Genomic DNA, 22706 nt, shown 5'->3' with positions numbered 1-22706 from the left:
GATGCATCTGCTTCCCTAGTGGTGCTCAATCTTGCTCATAGGAGAACTGCTCAGCTCTTACACTGTCATTCCAAAAATGGGAAACCAGTCAGGATCCATGTAGCATCATGTCTTCCTGGGATACTTTCCCCCTTTTTAGTCCTCTTTCCTGCTCTCACTTTCCTCCCCAAGTGAAATCTCAACCTTCCCAGAAGTATCTGCTCAGAGCCTCCAGCAGGGCCTATGCTGAACTGACAAGATTGCTTCCATCTTTTTTTTTTTTTTTTTGCCCTTTTTTTGGTAACACACAAGCACACTTCTGCTGCATGGTTACCAGTATACAAGTTTATAGTATTAGAACAAATCATTTGTTGCCAAGGGTCCCCTTTCGGTTAACATGCTTCAAAACCACAGGGCCACTTTAATTTCATCTCTCCAATCAGAGCTTCTTGTGGTACTTAGCCTAGCTTCACTCTTCATCTGTCTATACAGGTCAGGCTGTTAGCTGCACCAAAGCCATTTCAGACTGTTCCTGCTCACAGTGACCTCTCCCTGTTTTCTATGCCTATTCATAGTCAGTGCTCTAGTAATACAGGCTTTAATGACTTTGTAGGTTAGCAGGTAAAATGCTTAGCATGCAAGCCTGATGATCTGAGTTAGATCTTTAAAACCCACATAAAGATGGCTGGAGAGGACCAACTTCACAAAGTCATTTTCCCATGTGCATGTCTATGTATATCCCTCCCTTGTCAAGTCATTCATTTATACATACATATATACACACATACATACATACATACATACATGCATATATATATATATATATATATATATATATATATACATACTTACTTAGTTAATTAATTAAAACAACCAAGGGGTCAGAGAAAAGCAGTTAAAAGCATGTACTGCCCCTTGCAGAGGACCTGCATTTGGTTCCTAGAACCCCTGTCAGGTAGCTCACAAATTTCTATAACTCTTGCTCCAAAGGTATGCAATATCTCTGCCCTCTGTAGGTACCTGTACTTATGTTCTCATGATAAGACACAGATATATACATGATTTTAAAAGTAACATTTACCCTGATCTGAAGTTAAACTTAGCTAATTTAAGAATTTTTTTAAAATTAAATTTAGTTAAGATACTTGAAATTAGAAGCACTTGCTGACAAGAGCCTGGTATGGTTGTTCCCTGAGAGGTTCTAACAGCACCTGACCAATACAGATGCAGATACTCCCATCCAACCATTGGACAGAGACTGGGGACCCTAATGGAAGAGCTAGGGGAAGGACTGAAGGAGCTGAGGGGGACTGCAGCCACACAAGAAGAATGGCATTGACTGGCTGGACTGCCTGGAGCACCCAGAGACTAAAACACCAACCAAAGAGTATACATGGAGGGATACATAGCTCTAGATACATGTGTATAGAGGATGGCCTTATCTAGCACCAATAGGAAGGGTGGCCCTTGGTCCTATGGAGGTTTGGTGCCCCAGCATAGGGGGATGCTTGAGTGGTGGGGCTGGAGAGGGTGAGTGGGAGACCACCCTCTTAGAGGCAAAGGGGAGGGGGGAAAGGAGATATGGGATGGGGGTTTGTGGAGGGGTAACTGGGAAGGGGGATATAATTTGAAACATAATCAAATAAAATGATTAATTAAAAAAAAGAAAAAAAGATACTTGGTATTAGAAAAAAAGTTTAAACATGCGGTTTAGAAAGATTAGATAAAAACAACACAAATTTTGAAATAAGTAAAAGCTAATCCATATTGCTAATTTCAATAAATGGTCAGTCATTAAAATATGTCAGAAATGAATACTTAAGAAATACATTCCTATAAATATTATTCTTTTTGAAACAGGGTTTTACTGTGTAGCCCTGGCTAGTCTGGAACTCACAAAGATCTACCTGTCTCTGCTTCCCAAGTGATAGGACAATCCTGTGTCTGTGCTACCACACACAGCTGAGTTATGATTATTTTTAACAAAAATAATCCAAAGTGTACTTCCATTCACTGTCCAGTGAAAGTCGGGCTGATCGGAGTAGGGAGAACTGCATAGCAACTTTATAGATATTGCTTGTAACACTTCCCCAAGATAAGCTGCTACATAGATCAAAAAGCCAAGTGGTACCTGGGGTGATAAGAGCTGCAAGCTGTTGGCTCTGGCCGCCATCCCTTGCCCTATGCTCAAGCTTCCATCAAGGCCTTTAGCTCTCACTTTGTCTCGGGTCACATACATGGAGTGCCTGTGAGGACGTTGCTGAGAGGAGAACGGGCTAGTGTAGCCTAGCCCATAAGAAAATGATTCATGTGGTGCAGACAGTGAATGTGAATGGCTGCTATCCATGTGCTCAGGCAGCTTCAACTCTTCCATGGTTTTGGAGTGTCTGGTGGTGGTTCGCCGTGAGTCCAGAGTGCCCTCATTTCGATTATTTCTACCGGAGGGGCTGAGCAAAGTTCTTGTATCAGTGTGCCTGGTGGGTGTCGGGCTGGTGGGAGAGTTCAAGTCCAAACAACTGGATGGGAAGTATCTACCAGTATTAGTCTCTGTGATTTGGGCTCTGGCTTCTGAAAGGTTGCTCACAGACTTGGAGTCACTCAAAGCCCCATGGCTTTTGGCCTTTGTCCTGTAGGACGGACTCCGGGAGGACTGGGGGATGGTGTCAATGTAGCTGTGCCGACTTTGCTTCTCACTAGGCTGTAGTGTGCCAGCTTTGCTCTGGGAGCTTTCCATGAAGGAGTGCCTGTTCTGCTGAGATCTGGTGCTGGACTTGAGGTACTTTGTGCCTGGACCTTCCGAAGGCTTTGGGTCAATATTGAAGTCAAACTCTGTTTTGGACTTGGCTTCTTTTGGACTAAGAAGGTGTGGTATGTTGTTGTTTGTTAGGTCTTTGCTGGAAGAACCAGGCTGGGTGCTTGCTTGGTAGGTTTTGGTGTGCATTGGACTGAGAGTTGCTCCAGCAAGGTTTCCATTTAGGAAGCTTTCATTTGCAGGCAAGCCTTCTTCAGCCCTGGGCAGACCCACACTTAAATTCTGAATGTCCTTGCTGTTTGATCTGTGATGAGTCTGTAGAGCAGCACCCTTGGTAGATTGATTCCTATGTTTAAAATAAAAGAAGAGGATCAGTTCAATAGGAGGCAAACAGTATGATGTTCAAAACAGATAAGCAAACCCACAGTAAACTAAAGGAGGCCATTCTTAAAACCTTGCATGGCTGAGGGAAGGAAGGAGTGGGAAGAACTGAAGAGCAGCACTGGTTCCCTGCACAAGACTGGGCCCATCAACACTTGATCCAGAATGCAGGATACCCAAGGTCCTACTCTCCCAGAGGAGCTATATAGACGCTTAAAAGTTTCATAGAGAGAGGTAATCATATTCTTTGGTGGTGTAGCCACTGATACATGGCTCCTATCCAACAACCCCTTACATGTTCATGAAGGTAACCCTAATTATATGCATTATACTGGAGAAACACACATGTCATAGGAGTCAGACAGAGACGCAGGAAGAAGAAATTTGTTGGAAGGAACAACAGGATGAGAAGATAATAGCAATGTTTTGATTAAAGGGGAGGGGGGGAGAGGAAGAGAGATAAGAGAGAGAGACTGAGACTTGGTTTTTTCTAAAGATGGGAAAAAGCAGGCACTCAAATGACTAAAATCACTATCTCAAATGTGTCCTTATCAATAACAGGCAGGTTTCTCAGACTAAGGCACTGAACTAGATAAATCACTTCCTGATGAAGCTGCTTTGGCATCCTTAAATGCTTGTCTAACTTGCTGGCTGCCAAAACAGTTGCTGATGCAGAGTCAAGTAAAGTATGCTTTGGCTATGACTGCCTGGTACAGAATAGCTAGTAAGAGGAAGAGAGCTAGCAGACTGTTGTTGTTCCCTTATCTGAATGTCAAGAGACAACACTTAGACTTGAAGGTTACTGTGTTCCTTGAACTTCACAATCTTTGTAAAACTATAGGCTGATTCAGATACACTCTCACAGTAGTTCTACATACACATGGCAACATCTCCTCTTTAGCCTGTAGAGTCCACGAGGTAGAATTCTAGTGATGTAAAGAAAATGATACTCTGAGAGAAATGTTAACTGACTAGTGAGGTTTGTTGGAAAACATGATGATCTGTGTTTATGCTTTAGAAGAGTAGCAATTACTGTGGGCTCTTGAGATAGCTCCTTGTACATTAAACAAAAATGCATCACTGTTTAGATATTTCTGTGTAAACTAAACAGGAACACTATAGTGGAACACAGGGTCTTAAGTGCTAATTGCTTGGTAAAAGGCACACTTTAGTCACTTCTTCATTTCACAGTTCATTATTCCAAAGTGACTGAGCACTTCTTTAGGACTTGAAGCTTCATTTCCTACCTAGTGTAATATACAAACAGTCGCCTAGAGAGAAACCTTTTCTTCAGTTTGAAAGCTGAAAATGACATTCCAGAAAAGATAGCATGTAACAAAGAATGAGACTGTGTTTTGACATAGGTTTCAAAATTAGTAATGATTTATTCAATTTTTTTTACTGTGAACTTAGAAAATGTTACAAGTATTGCTACTGGTGAAGATCGATTGATTTGAAGATTATTTTTCATCAAAGAGTAGTTTTTAAAAAAGTCCCTTTGGACTGCTGGTATTTAATAAGAATAGCAACCCACAAAACTATACCTTCTGGTTTGCCCAGATTTAGAAAGTAAATACAAAGGTAAATTATGTTTGTTTTGTTAAGTGATATAGAGAACATATGTCCAGATAAATAAAGTAGAGTGCATACCATGTAGGATCTGTGAGACTGATTACAGGGATGTTAAAATAGTTTACCAGACACATACATACACAGTAGGGGTTGAACGAAAGAAAGGGCAGTTTACTGAAATATAATACCAAGGTTATATTGGACACTCTCCCGGACAGAGAGGATGTAGTGTTTGGATGAAGGATATGTTCTTTTTGTAGCAGTCAAAAGGAAGTGACTAGGTCTTATTAGATGATCTATCTGTGTGTCATATCTACATAACTAGTAAACATTTCCTTCATTTGCTAAGAAATACATTATATTTTTGATTTTTGAACCTAGCCTTTAATAGTCAAGCTATCTCTCCAGCCCAGCTGCTCCTTTTCCTTAAGATTGGTTACCTGCGTAAGACATTATGAGTTAGTAGGAGCCAGACTCTTGATGTTTTGCTCTAAGACAAGAGTATAATTAGGGCTGATTATGGTTAATACTGACAAGATAATGGTCCTGCTTGTAGACAACAACCTTTTTCTGAGCTCCACCTGCTCTAACGTTAGAATGGTTCCACAGTGGTCTCCATCCAACAACAGCATCCAGCCAGTCTAGGTATCCTACAGGTATCAGGTTTTAAACCACCAGAATTTCCTGATTATTTACATCTTGGCAACTAAAATATTTCAGCAACTTTTCAAAAACTCAATTATGATATATAATCTTATGCAGAGATAGATCTGAGTAAGTATGTTGGCTATTCTCAATACTCTCTCCAGTCGTGGGCCTCAAGACCACAGCACTGGAGACTATGCCCCTCAGGTTACTAGCTGGCTATCTTCTGGTAGGGCTGATCAGAAGAAAGAAGTGCTACAGGAAAAGGGAGAAGGTTGGGGGTTGATAGGTGGAAACACACTTCCCTGTTTCTTCCTGCCACACACCCTGATCCAGGTCCCATTTCAGTCCTTCCACAGGGCTCGTTGTGCCAAGCTCTAGCTTTCCCTGAAATACTTTCTCCCTATCCTCTGCACATGAAGATATAGAAATGGCAGAAATGCTTTAACCATAAATGAAAATCACAAAAGGATGAAGAACAGTGAAGAAAGCTGCTAAAGCTTCTAGAGCTACTAGAATTACTGCTACACAAACCTACTGTGATCTTACATATATTCACAGCAATATAAGAAAAGGGAAGCTATAAAGTTAAGGCAAAAACGGCTGTTAAAGGTCCAGACTTATCACACATTTGTATGCATGTACATAAGTATGTACATTTGTGTATCCTAAGTAATTACTCTCCGTGTTACCATCTCAGGATTAACTGCTAGCTACTGAGATTTAGACATACAATAATTCCTGTGTAGAAAGGGCGTTGCATCATCTTCACATTGGAGCTCTGCCAAAGCACAATAAAAAGCAGCTTTGAAAATGTCATAGATCTCGTTGATACACAACTACAGAGAATCTGTGTTAAACTGCTAACCATTCAAAATGAATTAATGCATAAATCGCTCAGTTTGTTTTAGGGATAGGGTCTCATGTAGTCTACATTAGCCCCAAACTTACTGGAGGTCAGCCTTGATTCCCAATTTTCCTGCCTCCACTCCCTGCATACTGGGATTACATGTAGGCATGACTTCATGGCTGTAATCCACTCTCGTATGGTTGGCAGAGTAGATAAATGGATAGACAGCTAATATATGTACTTAAAATAAGCTTAAAAGTGAAAATGGTCAGGCACGGTGACAAAAACCCATAATCCCAGCAGAAGGATAATTGAGCTGGAGGCTGAAGATAGCTAGAAGAAGAGGTCATTCTTCTGGCACATTCCACAAACCAACGAGCAAATGGAGACAGAGGCACAGAACTATCTTCCAATGTGGCAGGTGGTCAAGCAAGACCACTGAGAGGACCAGCACAATCAAAATGACATCACACCATGCACATGAAAGGAACCTCAGAGGAGCCTGAAGGTAGCAAGCAGGGGACTAAGTAATGACTGAGTTCACTGGCTTCTAGAGAGAAAATGACTCAGGGTGTATGGTGACAGTGTACTCTCCAGGGACAAGGCACAGGAGCACGTGAGTGTTGTGAATATATCAAAGATTGTCTTAGAAGGCCTGTGTGGAGACACCAACTAGAATTCACATCCCTGGAAAGATAGGCTCCCATAGAATAAATACAGGACAGAGGTCTCAGATGATATAAAATTACTAAAAGATAAAAAGCACTTAGGACTTTCCCTTTAATTTATTAAAAATACCACCAAAACCTAAAAATGAATCCTTCTAGAAAATTTTATTTGCTCGCAGATTTATCATTGGTCTACCAAATTTTACATCATTAGAATAATTTACTTTGTAAATCTAAATTAGAGAAATCACGTGGCAGTTCAAGTAGAAGGGAGACTAAAATCCTTAAACCAAGCTGGACAAAACCCCAGCAAAGAAAAATGCCAACCAGCCAAGTGCCAAAGAGCAAGCAAATGAATGGAGTTACTTCATGGCTTGGTATACAAAAATCTTGTGGATGTAAACAGAGAATAAACAGCTAAGAATGGCTGGAAACTGTGCCATAAGAAGCAGCAGGCGTTTTTGCAGCTAAGCAAAGCAAATATAGGAGCAACTCTTCTCCTAATTTATGGATGCTCTCCCAGGCAGAAAAGTGTTAGGTCTTGACCTTTCAAATTACTAATCTACTAAGAATATTTTTTTCCACATACAGAAGGGAAAGTTGTGTATGTGTGTGTGGGGGGGGGTTAGTATTCAAAAAGCTTCATAACTTTTCATTTCCTCAGTGAAATAAACTACTTCTACGTCCCGTCCCATATATAAAAATCCTCAGATGCCAAAACTCTGTTCTAGAAGATGAAGGTCATTCTCCTGTAAATGTAGAAACAGAATTGGTGAATGTCAGGATATGAAAGGTCTTTTGACTGACCCAATAGAGGTGGGGGAGGAAGAAGAAGGGTAAAAGAGGGAGGAGGAAGGAGAGAGGGAGAGGGAAGAAAAGAGAAAGAGAGAGACAGAAAGACAGAGACAGAGACAGAGATTGATTGATTCAAGAAAAGTTTTCAGTCAGATATGGTGATGGGCCTATGATTGGCACTCAGGAGAAACTGAGTAAATCCAGAAGCCTGTTTGACTACCCAATGAGTTTTTCAATGCTAGAATTATAGCTGTGCCCAGGCAAAAAATAAATACTTTAAAATATGCTAAAAAGCTATTTTAAAATGTACTACTTTTAATTATTGACCGCTATTTCCCTATGCTTATTTTTATATAAAAAAGTCATTTCACAACTCACTGATTGTAGGGCAAGAGCAAGAAAAATGCAAAACCCTTCTGAAAAGGCTGCCTTGGTTTAGCTCCCCACATACACATTCAGTGTCTTCTTCTCTTTTCAGGAACCCTCTTCCTGTCATTCACACAAAATCTGTTAGGTCTTAAAGCTCTCTGTGATGCTAGAAACCTCCACAGTTGGTAACTCAATGTTACCTTTCCAGGGGAATACATAGGTTTTCATCATATACTTGTTAAATAATAAAGTTTTTGAGAATCCCACACAACTCATTAATTATAGTTCTGAATCATGTAATAAGCACGAGGAAGCTATTTTTGAATAATGAGGGCTTTCCCTCTTTTCTTTAATTGCATAATTTTAGCAGCCACCTCCTCCACCCACTTCAAAGACCACGCCTGCATTTGTATTTCCTTAGAAGGAGAGGAGTATTTACCTATTCGACAGTGTGCTGCTTTCCACATGGTAAGGCTTCCTTTTTGTTGACCTTGAAGGAGACCGGTCCAAAAGTCTCTGGGTTTGAAATGTAGGGTGATTCAAACACTGCTCTGTCAGGTATCTGTCAGCTGGGTCCAACTTCAGTAAGTTCTTGGGAAATATAAGTTTAGGAATAGAAAGAACAGAGTTGAATTTAAACTCTACCAAAAAATCTTATTTTTACTTCCTAGAAAAGAAATATGTGGTCACTGAAAAATACCTAGCAACAATGGCTCAGGGAAAGGAAAAAAAAAAAAACATCAAAATAATCATTGGGGGAAGCTGGAGGGAGGGGGCTGTGGAAGGGAGGGTATGGGGATGGGAACAGGGAGGGGAGAATGGAGGAGAGAATAATGGAAGAGACAGCTAGATTTGGGAGGCATCTCTGGAATAATGGAAACCTAAGAAAATGGAAACCCTTAGGAATTTATAAGGTTGACCCTAGCTAAGACTCTTAGCAGTGGGGAATATGGAGCCTGAACTATAGCCAAGCAAGACTTCCAATGGAGGGATTGGGACACCAGCCTAGCCACAAAACCACAGACCTATGATTTGTGATGCCTGTAAGATATTGGGATAAAAGTGGGAGCAGAATTTGAGGGAAGAGGCACACAATGATTGTCCAAGCTTGAGATCCATGCCATAGGGGAGAGCTAAGCCCTGAAACCATTAATGATATTCTGCTATACTTGCAGACAATAAATAGCCTAGCATAACTGTCATCAGAGAGGCTTCACCCAGCAACTGATGCAGAGACCCACAGCCAAAAATAAAGTGGAGCTTGGAGTATCCTATGAAAGAGGAAGCAGAGGGATTGAAGAAGGACATTACAACGAAACCTACAGAATCAACTAACCTGAGCCCACAGGGGCTCACAGAGACTGAACTGCCAACCAAAGCATATGCATATATGTATCGGCTGTAAAGCTCAGTCTTCATATGGGAGTCCTAAAGTGGGAACAGGAGCTGTCTTTAAATACGCTGCCTGACTTTGGAGCTCTATCGCATGTCTAGCCTCAATAGAAGATGTGCCTAGTGTTAATGAAACTTGATATGCCATGGCTGGTTAATATCCATGGGAGGGTTTCCTCTTTCTGAGGAGAAGGGGTGGGGAAGTGAGAGGGGAGACTGGAAAGAGAGGATAGAGGGGAAGCATTGGTAGAAGATGCAAAGTAAACAAATAACTTAATAAAAACACCCACAATCTCACAATTATAATCCTCTTGGAAAGAAGCTTTCTAGCTCTGTGAATACCATATATAGTCTTTCTTCCATGATACCTGGGTCATGATATATACATGTTTTTCTATCCCATTCTTTTCACTTACTTTATGACAAACTTTTGCAATATAACAAGTATTTAAAAAACTTTTAAGAAGCATGTGTTTGCATTCTTCATCTTTTTTACCATCTTCAAAATACAGTTATCCTCTCTGGAGACAGTGTAGTCTCCAGTTCCCTATGCATTATCCAGGAGGTATATTCTTCATGTATTTTTATCTGATCCTTTTCATTTTACCCCAATAGTAGTAAACAAATAACCGTATGTATTTAGTTTCCCTTCCACTTCCCATACACTGCTGAGATCATTCCATATAAGTACAGAGCTTTAAGACTGTGTGTATATTTTCTCCATTGTTTTCAGAAATTCCCAAATGACAAATATTCATCATTTTATTTTTTTCTGAACACTGTGGGAACACACCATCTTATAATACTTTGTGAGAAGGAAGGGGGCTGAAGGCAAGTCCTTTTGAATACTAAGCAAGTGCATTACAAATAAGCTACATCTCCTGAGTTTACAACAAGGCTTTAAATGATTGCAGAGAATCAATTATGATTTACTGAGCAAGCATCCTACTACTAGACATTTTCATGACAGCCACTTTTCACTATTATGATTAATGCTATGACAAAAACACTTGACGTCTAATGGATTCTTAAGGGTGGTACTGGTAGGTATTCGGAGCATCAGAGTCTTTTTCTCTATGCTGCTAATTACCTCTTAGGAAGGTTATCTCAAATTATATGCCTTTCAAGAAGCACATAAGTCTATCAATTTCTAGGAACCCTCATCGACCATAGGCAATCTTATTAGTTGAAAATCAGATATTTAAAAGATGCTACCTCACATCTGTTTAAAATTATCATCGTATGTATGTATGTATGTATGTATGTATGTATGTATGTATGTATGTATGTATTTATGTATGTGTACCACATGTGCAGTTGCACTGCAAGGCTGCAACAGGACATGAATTCCCTGGAACTGGAGTTACATGTAGTTGTGAACCACCACTATGATTCCTGGGAACCAAGCATGGGTCCACTGTAAGAGCAGCAAGTGCCTTTAACCATCGAGTCACTGCTCCAGCCCCTCTCACAAGTGTTTATCTCTTATCTTTGTTAGCAACATTGAACACTTCTTTACTGGTTCCTTATGTATTCTCTTCAATCCCTTTCCTGCTTTTATCTATCCTTACTTATTTCTAAGTGCATTTTGTTCACTAAAGTACTCACCCTATGTTTTATGTTGAATGTATTACATTCTGACAACTGAAATGTTTTTACCCAAAGACTGTTTATCTTTAGTAGTTGGACAGGATATTTGATTTTGCCTTATAAGATAATCAACTATTTAAAAAATCCCAATAACAAACATGGCATAATAAAGTTCTGCAGCTCACTCTTCTAGGTGTTTGCTATTTTCTCCCAGAAAAAGGAAGAAGGATAGAATTCCACTATTCACAAATTCATTTCTAGTTCAGTTTGGTCTTTCCCATAATTAATATATTTAGTTAAGTAGTGAGAGTAAATTTGTTTCCAATAAGCCAGACTTCAATTTCAATCTAGTAACATAGAACATTTCATTCTGACTCTACCATATACTGACATATTCATTTTGATCCAAGGATTCTAATTACTGAAATTTGGCCATTACATGTGGATTTATATCCATATTAATTCAGACACATGCAAACTTATCTCAATTCTTTTTTTCACTTATTATAGAACAAAAAATGTGACGACTTTAGCATTTCCAACAGCTATCATTAAAATGGTTTAAAATATAACATGCTCATTAAAAAGAAAACACGCCAAGAATTTTTTTTTCAAATTCAAAGCACCCACAATCTTTTAAAAGGGAAGGGGTTGTTTCAACTTATTTGATACCATGTTGAAGTTCTGCAATAAGAAACCTACATGTGTATGTTATGAATAAAAATGACCATTTTCAAATTAATTTAAAGCATGAAGTCCTTATAAACAAAGTATGAAATCTACATGGCTAACAGTTTTTAAAATTTAGCATGTGGGAGGGGGACATGATTTTTTAAAAATGTAAGTAAAGCAAATAGAACTATTGTAGCTATTTTTTTAGTTATTAAGGTCATAGGAACACATTAATTCTACTGATTGTTTTGTCTCTACTGAAACGGTAGCTATAAAGAGGTATCAGATGAGATGAATGCTGTAAGTATGAGATATGGACACAATTACCAACATACATTTAGGGAGCAGCAAAGACTGTTGGTGGGGCTGTAAACTGATACAACCACTCTGGAAATCAGTCTGGCGATACCTCAGAAAATTGGATATAGTACTACCTGAAGACCCAGCTAGTCCACTTCTGGGCATATACCCCAGAGACACTTTAATACACAACAAAGATACATGCACCACAATGTTCATTGGAGCTCTATTTATAATAGCCAGAAGCTGGAAGGAACCCAGATGTCCTTCAGAAGACGAATGGATACAAAAATTGTGGTACATATACACAATGGAATACTACTCAGCCACCAGAAACAATGACTTAACCAAATTCTTAAGAAAATGGCTGCATCTAGAGAAGATCATCCTGAGTGAGATAACCCAGTCACAAAAGAACAGACATAATATGCAGTCACTGATAGTGGGATGCTAACCCCAGAGGCTTGCACTCCCCCAGAAACAACTCACAGACTGTATGAAGTCCAAGAAATAAAGAAAACAAAACAAAACAAAACAAAAAAGTCATGCTCAATCCTTACACACCAAGAACACATTGACAAATTCCGGGATACACCCTGTTTTACATGTACTTTTTGCTCATTGTAAAAAAAAAAAAAGAAAAAAAAGAAAAAAAAAAACAAGCACTGACACAATTGTATTTGTATACATTTATGCAAAAATGTTTAAAATTTTTCTTTTGTTTTTTAAAATAAAGTCTAAAAAAAGTGTGCAACTTTCACTAAAAAAAAAGAAAGGAGAGTGGTGGTTTTTAATTTTAAAAACTCATCTTCAAAATCAGATAAAAGAATGGTTATATATATGTATATAATCCAATAACAATCAGGTAATATTAATCCGTGAAATATAAATTACTTCTGGTCATAAGGTAGGAACTAGAAAGAATCCAGAGGAGGCCTCTAAGTTATTAACTACATTTATAAAAATTATGCTTTTATTATAAAAACTGAGAGATTTAAGGCGTAATTAGAATACTTTTGACTGTATAGTTAGTGTGTGTGCATGTGTATGCGTATGTGTGTCTTGCATGAATATATGTCTGTACATTATATGTGCACAAGTGGCTACAGTGGGCAGAAAAGAGCAACTGACCCCCGCACCCCCTGAAATGGAGTCAAGGATGCTGCGAGCTGCTGGAAATTGAACCTTTTCTCCCTCCAAACCCTCCCATCTAGCCCTCTCCACTCTCCTTCAAATGTACAGCCCCTTTCTCTCACTAATCAGAAGACAGGAAACATAAAGTTGTATTTAATTCCATTTCTACTCTGTTCTGTTTATATTTATATCTGTATCTATTTATATTTTTAAAAATGACTAAATGAGTAAGGCCCAGACTGATTAAGTATTGACTACACGAGAGAAGGTACTGGCAAAACCCAACTGCTTTATCTAATAATTTCTGTCTAATTAAATTGAAAGAGTGTTGAGGGTTCATTAAAAAAAATAGCAGTTCTCAACCTGTGTTAATGACATCAGTGCTTCATTAGAGTTTCATACAACACAGTATTGGATATTTAATTAAATTAGTAAATGTTGAGGCAGAAATGCTGTACTGTGAGATTTCTGAGACCCTTCATAGGATTAATAAACACTCTGTATCTCTATTAACATTTTATGGTATGTGGCCTTTCCCTAATGCCTATTTACACTGTTCCCCGAGACACAGGTGAACAGACCCTAAAATACAGCAAAGTTTAAAGAAGGGAGCTCAGTAAACTTGCCACTGTGCTAAGTCTGTCTTTTTAACTTTCTCCACACAGTATGGCCTGTGTGCAGATGGCAGCTGAATGAATGGGCATAACGCAAAGCTAGTCCATAAGCATTGATGCTCTATTCTGAAACAATTGACACTTGCCTTTGCATTTACTTCCTGAAAGGAAAACTGGGACAATATAAAAAATAGTTTCCACTCAAGGGACCAGTGTCTGCTGAGGCAGAGAATCTTTGTTTACTTGCTTAGTTTTTTAGACAGAGTCTTTGTACCTTGGGCTAACCTCAAAGTTAAAGTCCTGTTTCAGCCTCTCAAATGCTAATATTATAAGCATGTGTCACCATGCCCAGCAACACAATCTTTAATAAAGAATTTTGAGGATAGAGAGATAACTCAGAAGGTTAAGGCATTGGCTGCTTTTCCAGAGGACCTGGTTTTGATTCCCAGCATGCACATGATAGCTCACAACAGCCTTTCAGGAGACTTGATACATTATTTTAGCTTTCATGGGCACTGCATGAAATGGTGTACAGGTGTACAGGCAGACACACAGAGAAAACACACACACGCAATATATATATATATATATATATATATATATATATATATATATATATATATATATATATATATATATTTATATATTTATATATATATATTTTTATATATTTTATATATATATATATATATATATATATTTTATAAAGAATTTAAAGGATGCTTTTAGTAGTTTGGAGTAGGATATCTTTTGACAGAAAGGCTAGCATGAGGAAGAACGCTCAGACAAATATGTTAGAGGTGATCCTACTATAACTAAAGAAAAGTCAGAAATAGCAACCTCCCTTGAGGAGAAGGGACACAGTAAGATTACAAAACAAAACAACAAAAGATTCACTGATTCACTCTATAGATGCTGTGAGTTAATGCTATATAGAAATAATTATACAATCTTTTGTCTTACAACATTCACTTTAAGATTTGTTTCAAAACCTATGCTAACACATATTCATTATTCTGCCCATTTTAGGAAAGTAATTTAGGGATTACATGCTCCTCTCTAGATGGTCTGAGACAACACTAGATTCCTGTTGCAATTATAAACAAATTACATGCCTTTTAACATGACATACGCACCATTAATCATCTACTAAGAAAACATTTAATTCATAAAAGCATGCTAAGAAGTATGCAGAGGAGCATCCATAAACCAAAGGACTTTTTGTTTTTTTACAAGCATACTTTTCTTACCTTCATTAGGTCAAGTAAAACACTATTTAAAATTCCAAGGTATCTTCTCTCTAATGACTGAGGATGATTAACAGCTGGAAACTGTAAGGACAACACAACATTCTGTTAGCATTTGAGGAAGGATATATGTACATATGCCTGTGGGGGTTACACAAGGCAACATCTGGATAGAAATCACTGCCCTAGTGTCAATCCAAGTTCAATTACTATTTATATATTACTTTTAGTGTCTATATATTTTAGGTTATGAATTAATAGGACTAAGTATTAAATACCGGAAAAACATCCAGGTAAAAGGTGATCCCTAAAGCTAGACAGAGAACAGTGAAGCTTGTAAAATGAATAAGGCTGAGCCTATATGTCTTGAATCTTGTGTGCTTACACAACTTGCTTCTGAAACAACTTACAGACAAGTACTGCCAGCTAAAAAACGAAGAGATGGGCCACGATATGACATTATATAAAAATGCCTTGGCTTGCCCATAAGAATGTATAACTTACTCCTAAAAATGGAGAAATAAAAAAGAGGAAAAAAGGCAGCAAGTATCCAGAACCTCAAAGCCTATTTGAAGTAGTGAATCCAGGCATTTGTTCTATTATTGTTTTAATTATACTCTTTTAATGATCTGTTTTTAAAAAATCTTAAAGTTGTAACAAAGGGCAAACATAAGCACCTAGACCAACAAATTCATTTTTAAATAAAGACGGGTTGAAGCTTATTTTGATGTTGTATCCTTCTGCCAATCCATATTGGACAGTATCTTGAGTGATAGTATACAAGCTGGTGCAAATACACATCATTAAGAATGAGTTACTGGTTTGTTCACAGTTTGCAGTAAATACAGTTCATGGGCTCTATGTGTTGAGCTATCTGTCACAAACATTCTCAAAGTATATCATAATTGAAGACTTTTCCTTCAAAAGACATTGTTAAGTCTCTAAAGAGTCCACACTAATTTGGTTAAGATACTATGAAACTTTAGACTAGAACATAAACATAGTGAGGTCTATAAAAATCAAACTGTCTTAGAAGCAACAATTTCCCTGAAGGATATTTACACACAGAGCTGTCTTATGTTGTCTAGCATTTTATAGGTATCAGTGTTCAGTGAGGAGGTCTGTGAACAAACAGGACCACAGACAAGAAAAGAAATACATGATTTTAGGGGGTCCCCTAAATTTTAATGTGGCCCCTAATTCAAGTGTGACTTATTCTTAAAGAACTATCTTAAATTTCAACCCTTCCCAAAGCTGTTATAATGAAACATCAGATATTATTTCTAACTTTCCAGAATGTGTGATATGGTCATGGTCTAAATCACAATAAAATATATTCAAAGCAGAACAAGGAAGTACCATGCAGTACACTATGCTGTCCTGTAAACCTATAGTTGTCCAATTACTTCAGAATGAAATTATTTTTGTGTTTTATACTAGTAGCTTTTTTTTGTTTTGTCTCCCTCTATGAAATTCTCGCACCTATGTGGCATAAGCACAGCCTATAACGCCTGCACTTTAGATATTGAAGGAAGAGGATTATGAGGTCAAGGCAGTCTAGGGTATACAGAGTTCCAGGCTCACCCTAGCAACTTAGTAAGACCCTTTCTCCAAAAATTTAAAACAAAAATCTAGCATCTATGAAGAACTAACCCCCCCCCAAAAAAAACCAAAAAGCTAAACAAAAACACTAAGCACCCAAACTTCAGACCATCTAATCAACAAATAGGTAAATGAACTGAATACATTTCTCAGAAGAATTATATAAAAAGCCAGTATTTGAAAGAAAAATGTTAAACAACCTTAGCCATGAAGAACCCTCCAATTAAAACTGTCTTGAGATTCTATCTTAACCCCAGTCAAAAGTAAAGAAACATCAGGGAATGCTAGTGAGGATGTGGGGAAAGAAAAATCCACATCCACTGCCAATAGGAATGTAAACTTACACAGCTAATAGAGAAATGAGTAGAAACAGAACTACCCTCTGATCTACCAGCTATACCACTTTTGGGTATCTGCCCCAAAGGGATTGACAATGGCATACCACAGACTTACTTGAACATCCATACTTCATGCAGCATTATTCCCTATAGCTAAGATATGGATCCAGCCTGGAGGCCTAATGAAGATGAACAGATAAAGAGAAGGTGGCATAAAAGTACAATGGAATCTTAATCAAGAGAAAGGAAACCGTGTCAGCTGGAGAGAAATGCACATGAACCGAAGATAATAATGTGAAACAAAATAAGCCACACTCAAGAAAGCAAGGATAAGCTTACTTCTTATATGTGCAATGTGGATTTCACTCCAAGGCAGAAGGAAGAGGTCTGATTAAAGGCAGGAATGAGACCAGCCGAAGTAGTGGGAAAAAAGAATATATCACATGCTTTATCTCAGATGCAGTATCTATGTGTGTGTGTGTGTGTGTGTGTGTGTGTGTGTGTGTGTGTGTGAGAGAGAGAGAGAGAGAGAGAGAGAGAGAGAGAACGAGAGAGAGCAAGAGGCAAGAGTGGGAGAGGGAGAGAGAAGAGAGAGAGAGAGAGAGAGAGAGAGAGAGAGAGAGAGAGAGAGAGAGAGAGAGAGAGAAGAAGAAGAAGAAGAAGAAGAAGAAGAAGAAGAAGAAGAAGAAGAAGAAGAAGAAGAAGAAGAAGAAGAAGAAGAAGAAGAAGAAGAAGAAGAAGAAGACATTTTTAGGGGGGTGTCAAAGGGACCAGCAAGAGAGGGAAGGAGAAAGGATGTGGGAGGGCAATGAGGACTGTGAATAAAAGCAAGATATAATGATAAATATATATGAATGTAATTAAAATTATTTTATATACCAACTAAAAGCATAGAAATCAAAGTGTGGGGGTATAAAATGGTCTTAGTTTCTTAGTTGGCTTCTAAGCCATCGAATAGGTCTAGAAATGCCCACATTTGCTCACCATTCAGATTCTACAGCACAGACCTAATGAGGCCTGAAATACCTAGCAGACCAAGTTTAACGACATTACGATCCTGCAGCCAACTATTTATTCAGCACTATGCAACCTAGCACATACCATTCTAGGTGTGCAAAGAGGGGTGTAGTTTCCTTTCTCAACAAGTCCAGGAGGCACACTTGCAAACAGCTAACTTAACTGAGTACACAATGGGTTTGACAGAAAAGAAAAATGTGGCCAGAGTGCTACAGAAACTCAAAACAGCCAACACTAATACTGGGGAAAGAATTTATAGGCTTCTAGGCATGTGCAAAGAGTAGCAGAGATGAGGCTGTGCAGCACTACAGAAGACACATGTCAATGCTCACAAGTGGTGGCCTGGGAACATAGAACTGAGATCAGGACAAGTGATGCTGAGGCCAGAAGGTCTTTGATGTTACCCCAAATAATTTAAACTTTATCACAAATCAGAATGTTTTAAACAAAAGGGAGACAAATTAAATGTGTGGTTGAGAGAAAAGTCAAGTGATCAGCTTGAAAGCTTAAGCAAGGTTGAAGGGGTGAAAGGTTTTAGAGGGACGAGAAAGGCAAGGCAGTTGTACTTGATGGTTAAGAGCCAATTGTCTAACTTGACAAACATCCAGAATTTCATCTAGAATTTCCTGGGAAAGGGCCCTCTGAGCACATCTGTGCAGGTTATCTTGATTACTGTCCTCGGAATGGAAAGACCCACATTCCATCCTGGTCTCTAGAACATGGAGAAAGGCAATTAAGCATACTTTTCCAGTCCCTGCATCTTCACTGATGATATAATATGACCAGTTTCCTACCATGATAAACTGCAATCAAAATTGAGCCAAAACAAACCCTCTCTTCCTAAGCTTCTTTGCTTGGGGTACTTTATCATAGCAATGGAAAAATTAACCAAGACAATATGTATTAGTTTTTCTATTTAATGTTGTAGCTGCACTGTCTGTCGCTGGCAATTTCTGCCCTTTGGAAACATATGAGCTAGTAGAGGAAATGCTGACATTGATAAAGAACAATTAAACAAATATATGAAATAATTCAGTGTTATGTTAAGTGGTAAGATGGGGACAAAGAAGAAACTGGATGGAGGATCATTGGAGTAAGCACATTCTCCTTGGGTTGATATTACAGTAAAAGGAGAGATCATGTAAGGTAAAAATGCTCCCAGGAGAAGAAACCATCAGACTTAAGTTCAGAAAGTATGAAAACCCTGGGATGCCTATAGAGGTCAAAGAACAAGCAAGTGTGGTGAGAATCTGGAGGGAGGCATATGGAGACAGGTAGGAGACAAAGTCAGGTAACAAAGGGGCCCCAGCCATGCAGGGCCTTGCAGGCTATGGCAGGGAGTATAAAATAATTCTCAGTGAAACAGAAATTTAGTAATTATGACTGCCTTTATTTTACTTGTGAATATATTTGCCTTTCTGTTAGACCAAGAGCAAGTTCTTTTTGTTGTCACATTTTTTGCATCTGGGATGAGAAATGTTCCATTACTGTAAAATTAACTTGTTGAATGCTATTTGCAAGCTAATCAATAGTTGTTGTTTGGTTAATAGAACCAAAGATAAAAGGAGAAAAACAAGTCTGGAAGAGGAAGTGAGAAGAGAAAGGAGAGAGTGAAATAAAAAACTATGTGCACAAAGTGGGCTGACTGAGCTCAGCAGGAGCTGGGGCTGTGTTGCACATGCGCATATGAGCAGTAATGTTCTCAAACAGAAACTGAGATCCAGAAAATCAAAGACAAAAACCAGAGGGGTTTACAAATGGCAAGAAAACACTGTGAATTTGTCATACCATGTACATTGTATGAATATACAACATTTTCAAAGAGTAAAAAGACAGATTTTTAAAAGATAATAGCAGTTTGAGAATCATAAAATTTGCATTGGAAAAAAATAAAAGATGGGATGATGAAATTACTTAATAGTTTCTACAATGACTACCAATTGACACATTGGCTCAAAACTTAAAAAGCTGCTTTTGGGGGTAGATAGGAATGAGGATTCTACACGTCACTCGTCATTCCAATGAGGTACCTCTGGCAGTTACATGTTCCTCATTTGGACAAAGTTTATGATTCCAAAAATGTCTTCCATTATATTCTCAGCAAACAAGTGTTACACAAAGGTAACAGGCTTCTGATTTGTACAAAGATCTAATGTTTCACTGTCAATGCACGAGAAATATCTGTGGAGCAGACTCTCTAAATCTGCAGAATGTAAGAATTCATGGCTGCGTTCAAGTCACCACAAACCAAGCTACCCTAAGTAAACAGCAGCTACTCACACATCTCTATACTTTGGAGATGCTGACTAGTTTGAATAAAGAGTATAAGATAAAGGTTTTGAATATAATAATATACATGAGAAAATGATTTTGAAAAATCAAACTTTACATACTAGAAAAAAAGACATTAGGAGCTCCTACTTGAGAATTGTGACTATTTTTAAAATTTCCCAAATGCTATATATGAGTCAGAAATATAATATTGTAGTGAGGATTAAAAATGCTGGGATGGGAAGGAGGAGTGTGCAATACATAGCTTAGGATTCCATTGTGCAATGAACAGCAAATTAAACACTGAGTCCATTCTGGATTTTAGCAAGGCCTCTTACCCGGAGCCCATGGAAACGGGGATTACTATAGAAGAGCTTCATCTGCTCAGATGGAAGTGGTCCTAGCACCTTCTGAATAGTAAAGAGTTGGTCAATTTCACTTTCTCCAGGAAATAAAGGCTGTCCATCACTAAGCTCTCCAAGAATGCAGCCCACTGACCACATGTCCACTGACTTTCCATAGGGTGCTCTGAAAAGCAGAAGATGAGGTAGTGTTAGTAACTGAAGACATAAATGGTTTAATAGTTCTCGACTTAGGTTGGACCAATTCATGACTTTAAACATGCATGCACTTAAGGAATTTCAAAGGGCCACCAGCAAAAGTAGAACTGCAAATAAAGAATTAGAGCTATCTAAGCAAACGTTCAGAACACAAGTCCATAACCTGCACTCATAAAGAAATCAGTATATATCTTGAACAAGAATGCTTGTAATAAGCCCTCATGTAGTATACATGTTGGATGAGGGCACCTCACTTAAGGAATGGAATGTTCCCAGGAAGTGCATTTTCAAATACTTATCCTTCTAGCTTGCTAAGTATCAAAATTTATATACATTTTTTGAGCTTTAGTCTGGTAGAATGTGCCATTGCTTTGTGTAATTTAAACAAATACTGAAGGTTATTTAACTTCAGATTACTTAGTATTGCATTTTCCAACAGCGGTGTTACTTAATTATAACTGTACATTAAATGAGGCATTCTGATAGCTATTTCTCTCAAATCATGTTTTAATGTCCTTAGAAGTTTGTAGTTTTCTTTCAGTAAAGAGCTTCAGAGTCAGATACAAAGCAAGCCTGCTACAAATGGAGGACATAAATGAAAATCCTTCAGAGAGCCTTAGAGCTCAGTACCTAAAGCCCAGAATAAAATTATTTATGACAGTTTATTAAACAAAATCTATATATACAGTTTCAAAAATAAATAATCCAAGCCTTAGAAATGGAAAGCTGAAATAAAATAAATGAAAAATAATCTCAAATGAAATTCTAGAATGCCTTTATGATAATAAAAAAATTAAACTAAGCACTATTAGCATACAGAATATATTGAGGTTAATAAATTACTGCAACAATAACTTAATATTTCATTTATCTCATTTCCTTCACACCAGAACAATCTAAAACCACAGGGCAAGCTCATTTAGACATTTTTGGTATCTTTCTGAGCAATGAAGCATACTGACTTTAAAAATGTTTGAGATACAGACAACCTGCCCAGCAGTACTGGATTGAGAAACCCATGGAAAAACCTCACACATTCATGACAAGCTATTTTAATCCAATCATTTGATTTGAATATTTTATGCAGCTGAAACTATTTTTGGACATCAAGGACTAAGCCCTTGGAATGTATAAACATGTAGACTCTTAATATAAAACCAAATATCAATCAATTTCAGTAAAATTTTTACACACATATTATGGTACTTAAGCTAAACCATGACAATCAGCTCAAACTGGCTGTGGTGAGCTCTATTCTTGGCAACTGTCATACATATCTAAACACAACCTCAGCTTTCCAATGGGTACCATTAGAAAACAAATGTTCTCTAAAGAATTAAAATAAAGCTATTCTCACACTACCCTCCATGGGACTATTTTATAGGGAAAACCATATTTTATCCAGGTGTATGGGGGTGGCATACACCTTTAATCCCAGCACTTCAGAGACAGAAACCTACAATCTCTGTGAGTTAGAGGCCAGCCTGGTCTACAAAGTGAGCTCACGTTTTCAGGACTCCTTCTACCATACTTGGGCTCTTGGCTGCAGTTCTAAGAATGATTTATTTCCTACTCATTTCTTCATTTCAATAGTGTCCAGTAAATTCAAATTCCAAATCCCTCAGAGAAATAGAATATAGCACAATGATTCTGCAAAGGTGCTCAGGAGAAATGCAGATAGAAATAAAGAACCCAATACTAAGTCTGAAATCAGAAATTAGAGCAAGAAGCTGGAGAGATGGCTCAGTGAGTAAATTGTTTGCTATGTAAGCAGAAGAACATGACAGTGGATCCGCAGCACCCACAGGAAAATCTTGGTCGTGCAGTGGATACTTGTGATACCAGTGCTGGAAAGCAGAGACAAAAGGATCCTATAGGGCTCACTGGCCGGTCTAGCCAACCAAATGAGCTCCAGGTTTGGCAGAAGACCCATCTCAAAGAATAAGGAGAACAATAGA

At 38.1% G+C, this 22706-nt stretch overlaps 1 protein-coding gene across 2 annotated transcripts in view; it reads right to left on the bottom strand.

The window, feature by feature from the left end:
- The window catches only part of CDKL5 (cyclin dependent kinase like 5), a gene marked incomplete at both ends in the record, with an annotated part of 129399 nt that overhangs the window by 25309 nt on the left and 81384 nt on the right, over positions 1-22706 (bottom strand). For both annotated transcript variants that reach the window (XM_080910892.1, XM_080910893.1), the window contains 4 exons: positions 2111-3077; positions 8451-8602; positions 14964-15044; positions 20527-20716. In XM_080910892.1, coding sequence (XP_080767018.1) covers positions 2111-3077; positions 8451-8602; positions 14964-15044; positions 20527-20716 — 1390 coding nt within the window. The remainder of the gene's footprint in view (positions 1-2110; positions 3078-8450; positions 8603-14963; positions 15045-20526; positions 20717-22706) is intronic.

Source organism: Micromys minutus (assembly GCF_963924665.1).
Source record: "Micromys minutus genome assembly, chromosome: X".
NCBI lineage: Eukaryota > Metazoa > Chordata > Mammalia > Rodentia > Muridae > Micromys > Micromys minutus.
Note: the sequence above shows the minus strand (reverse complement) of the source record. Positions and strands in the feature narration are given on the sequence as shown.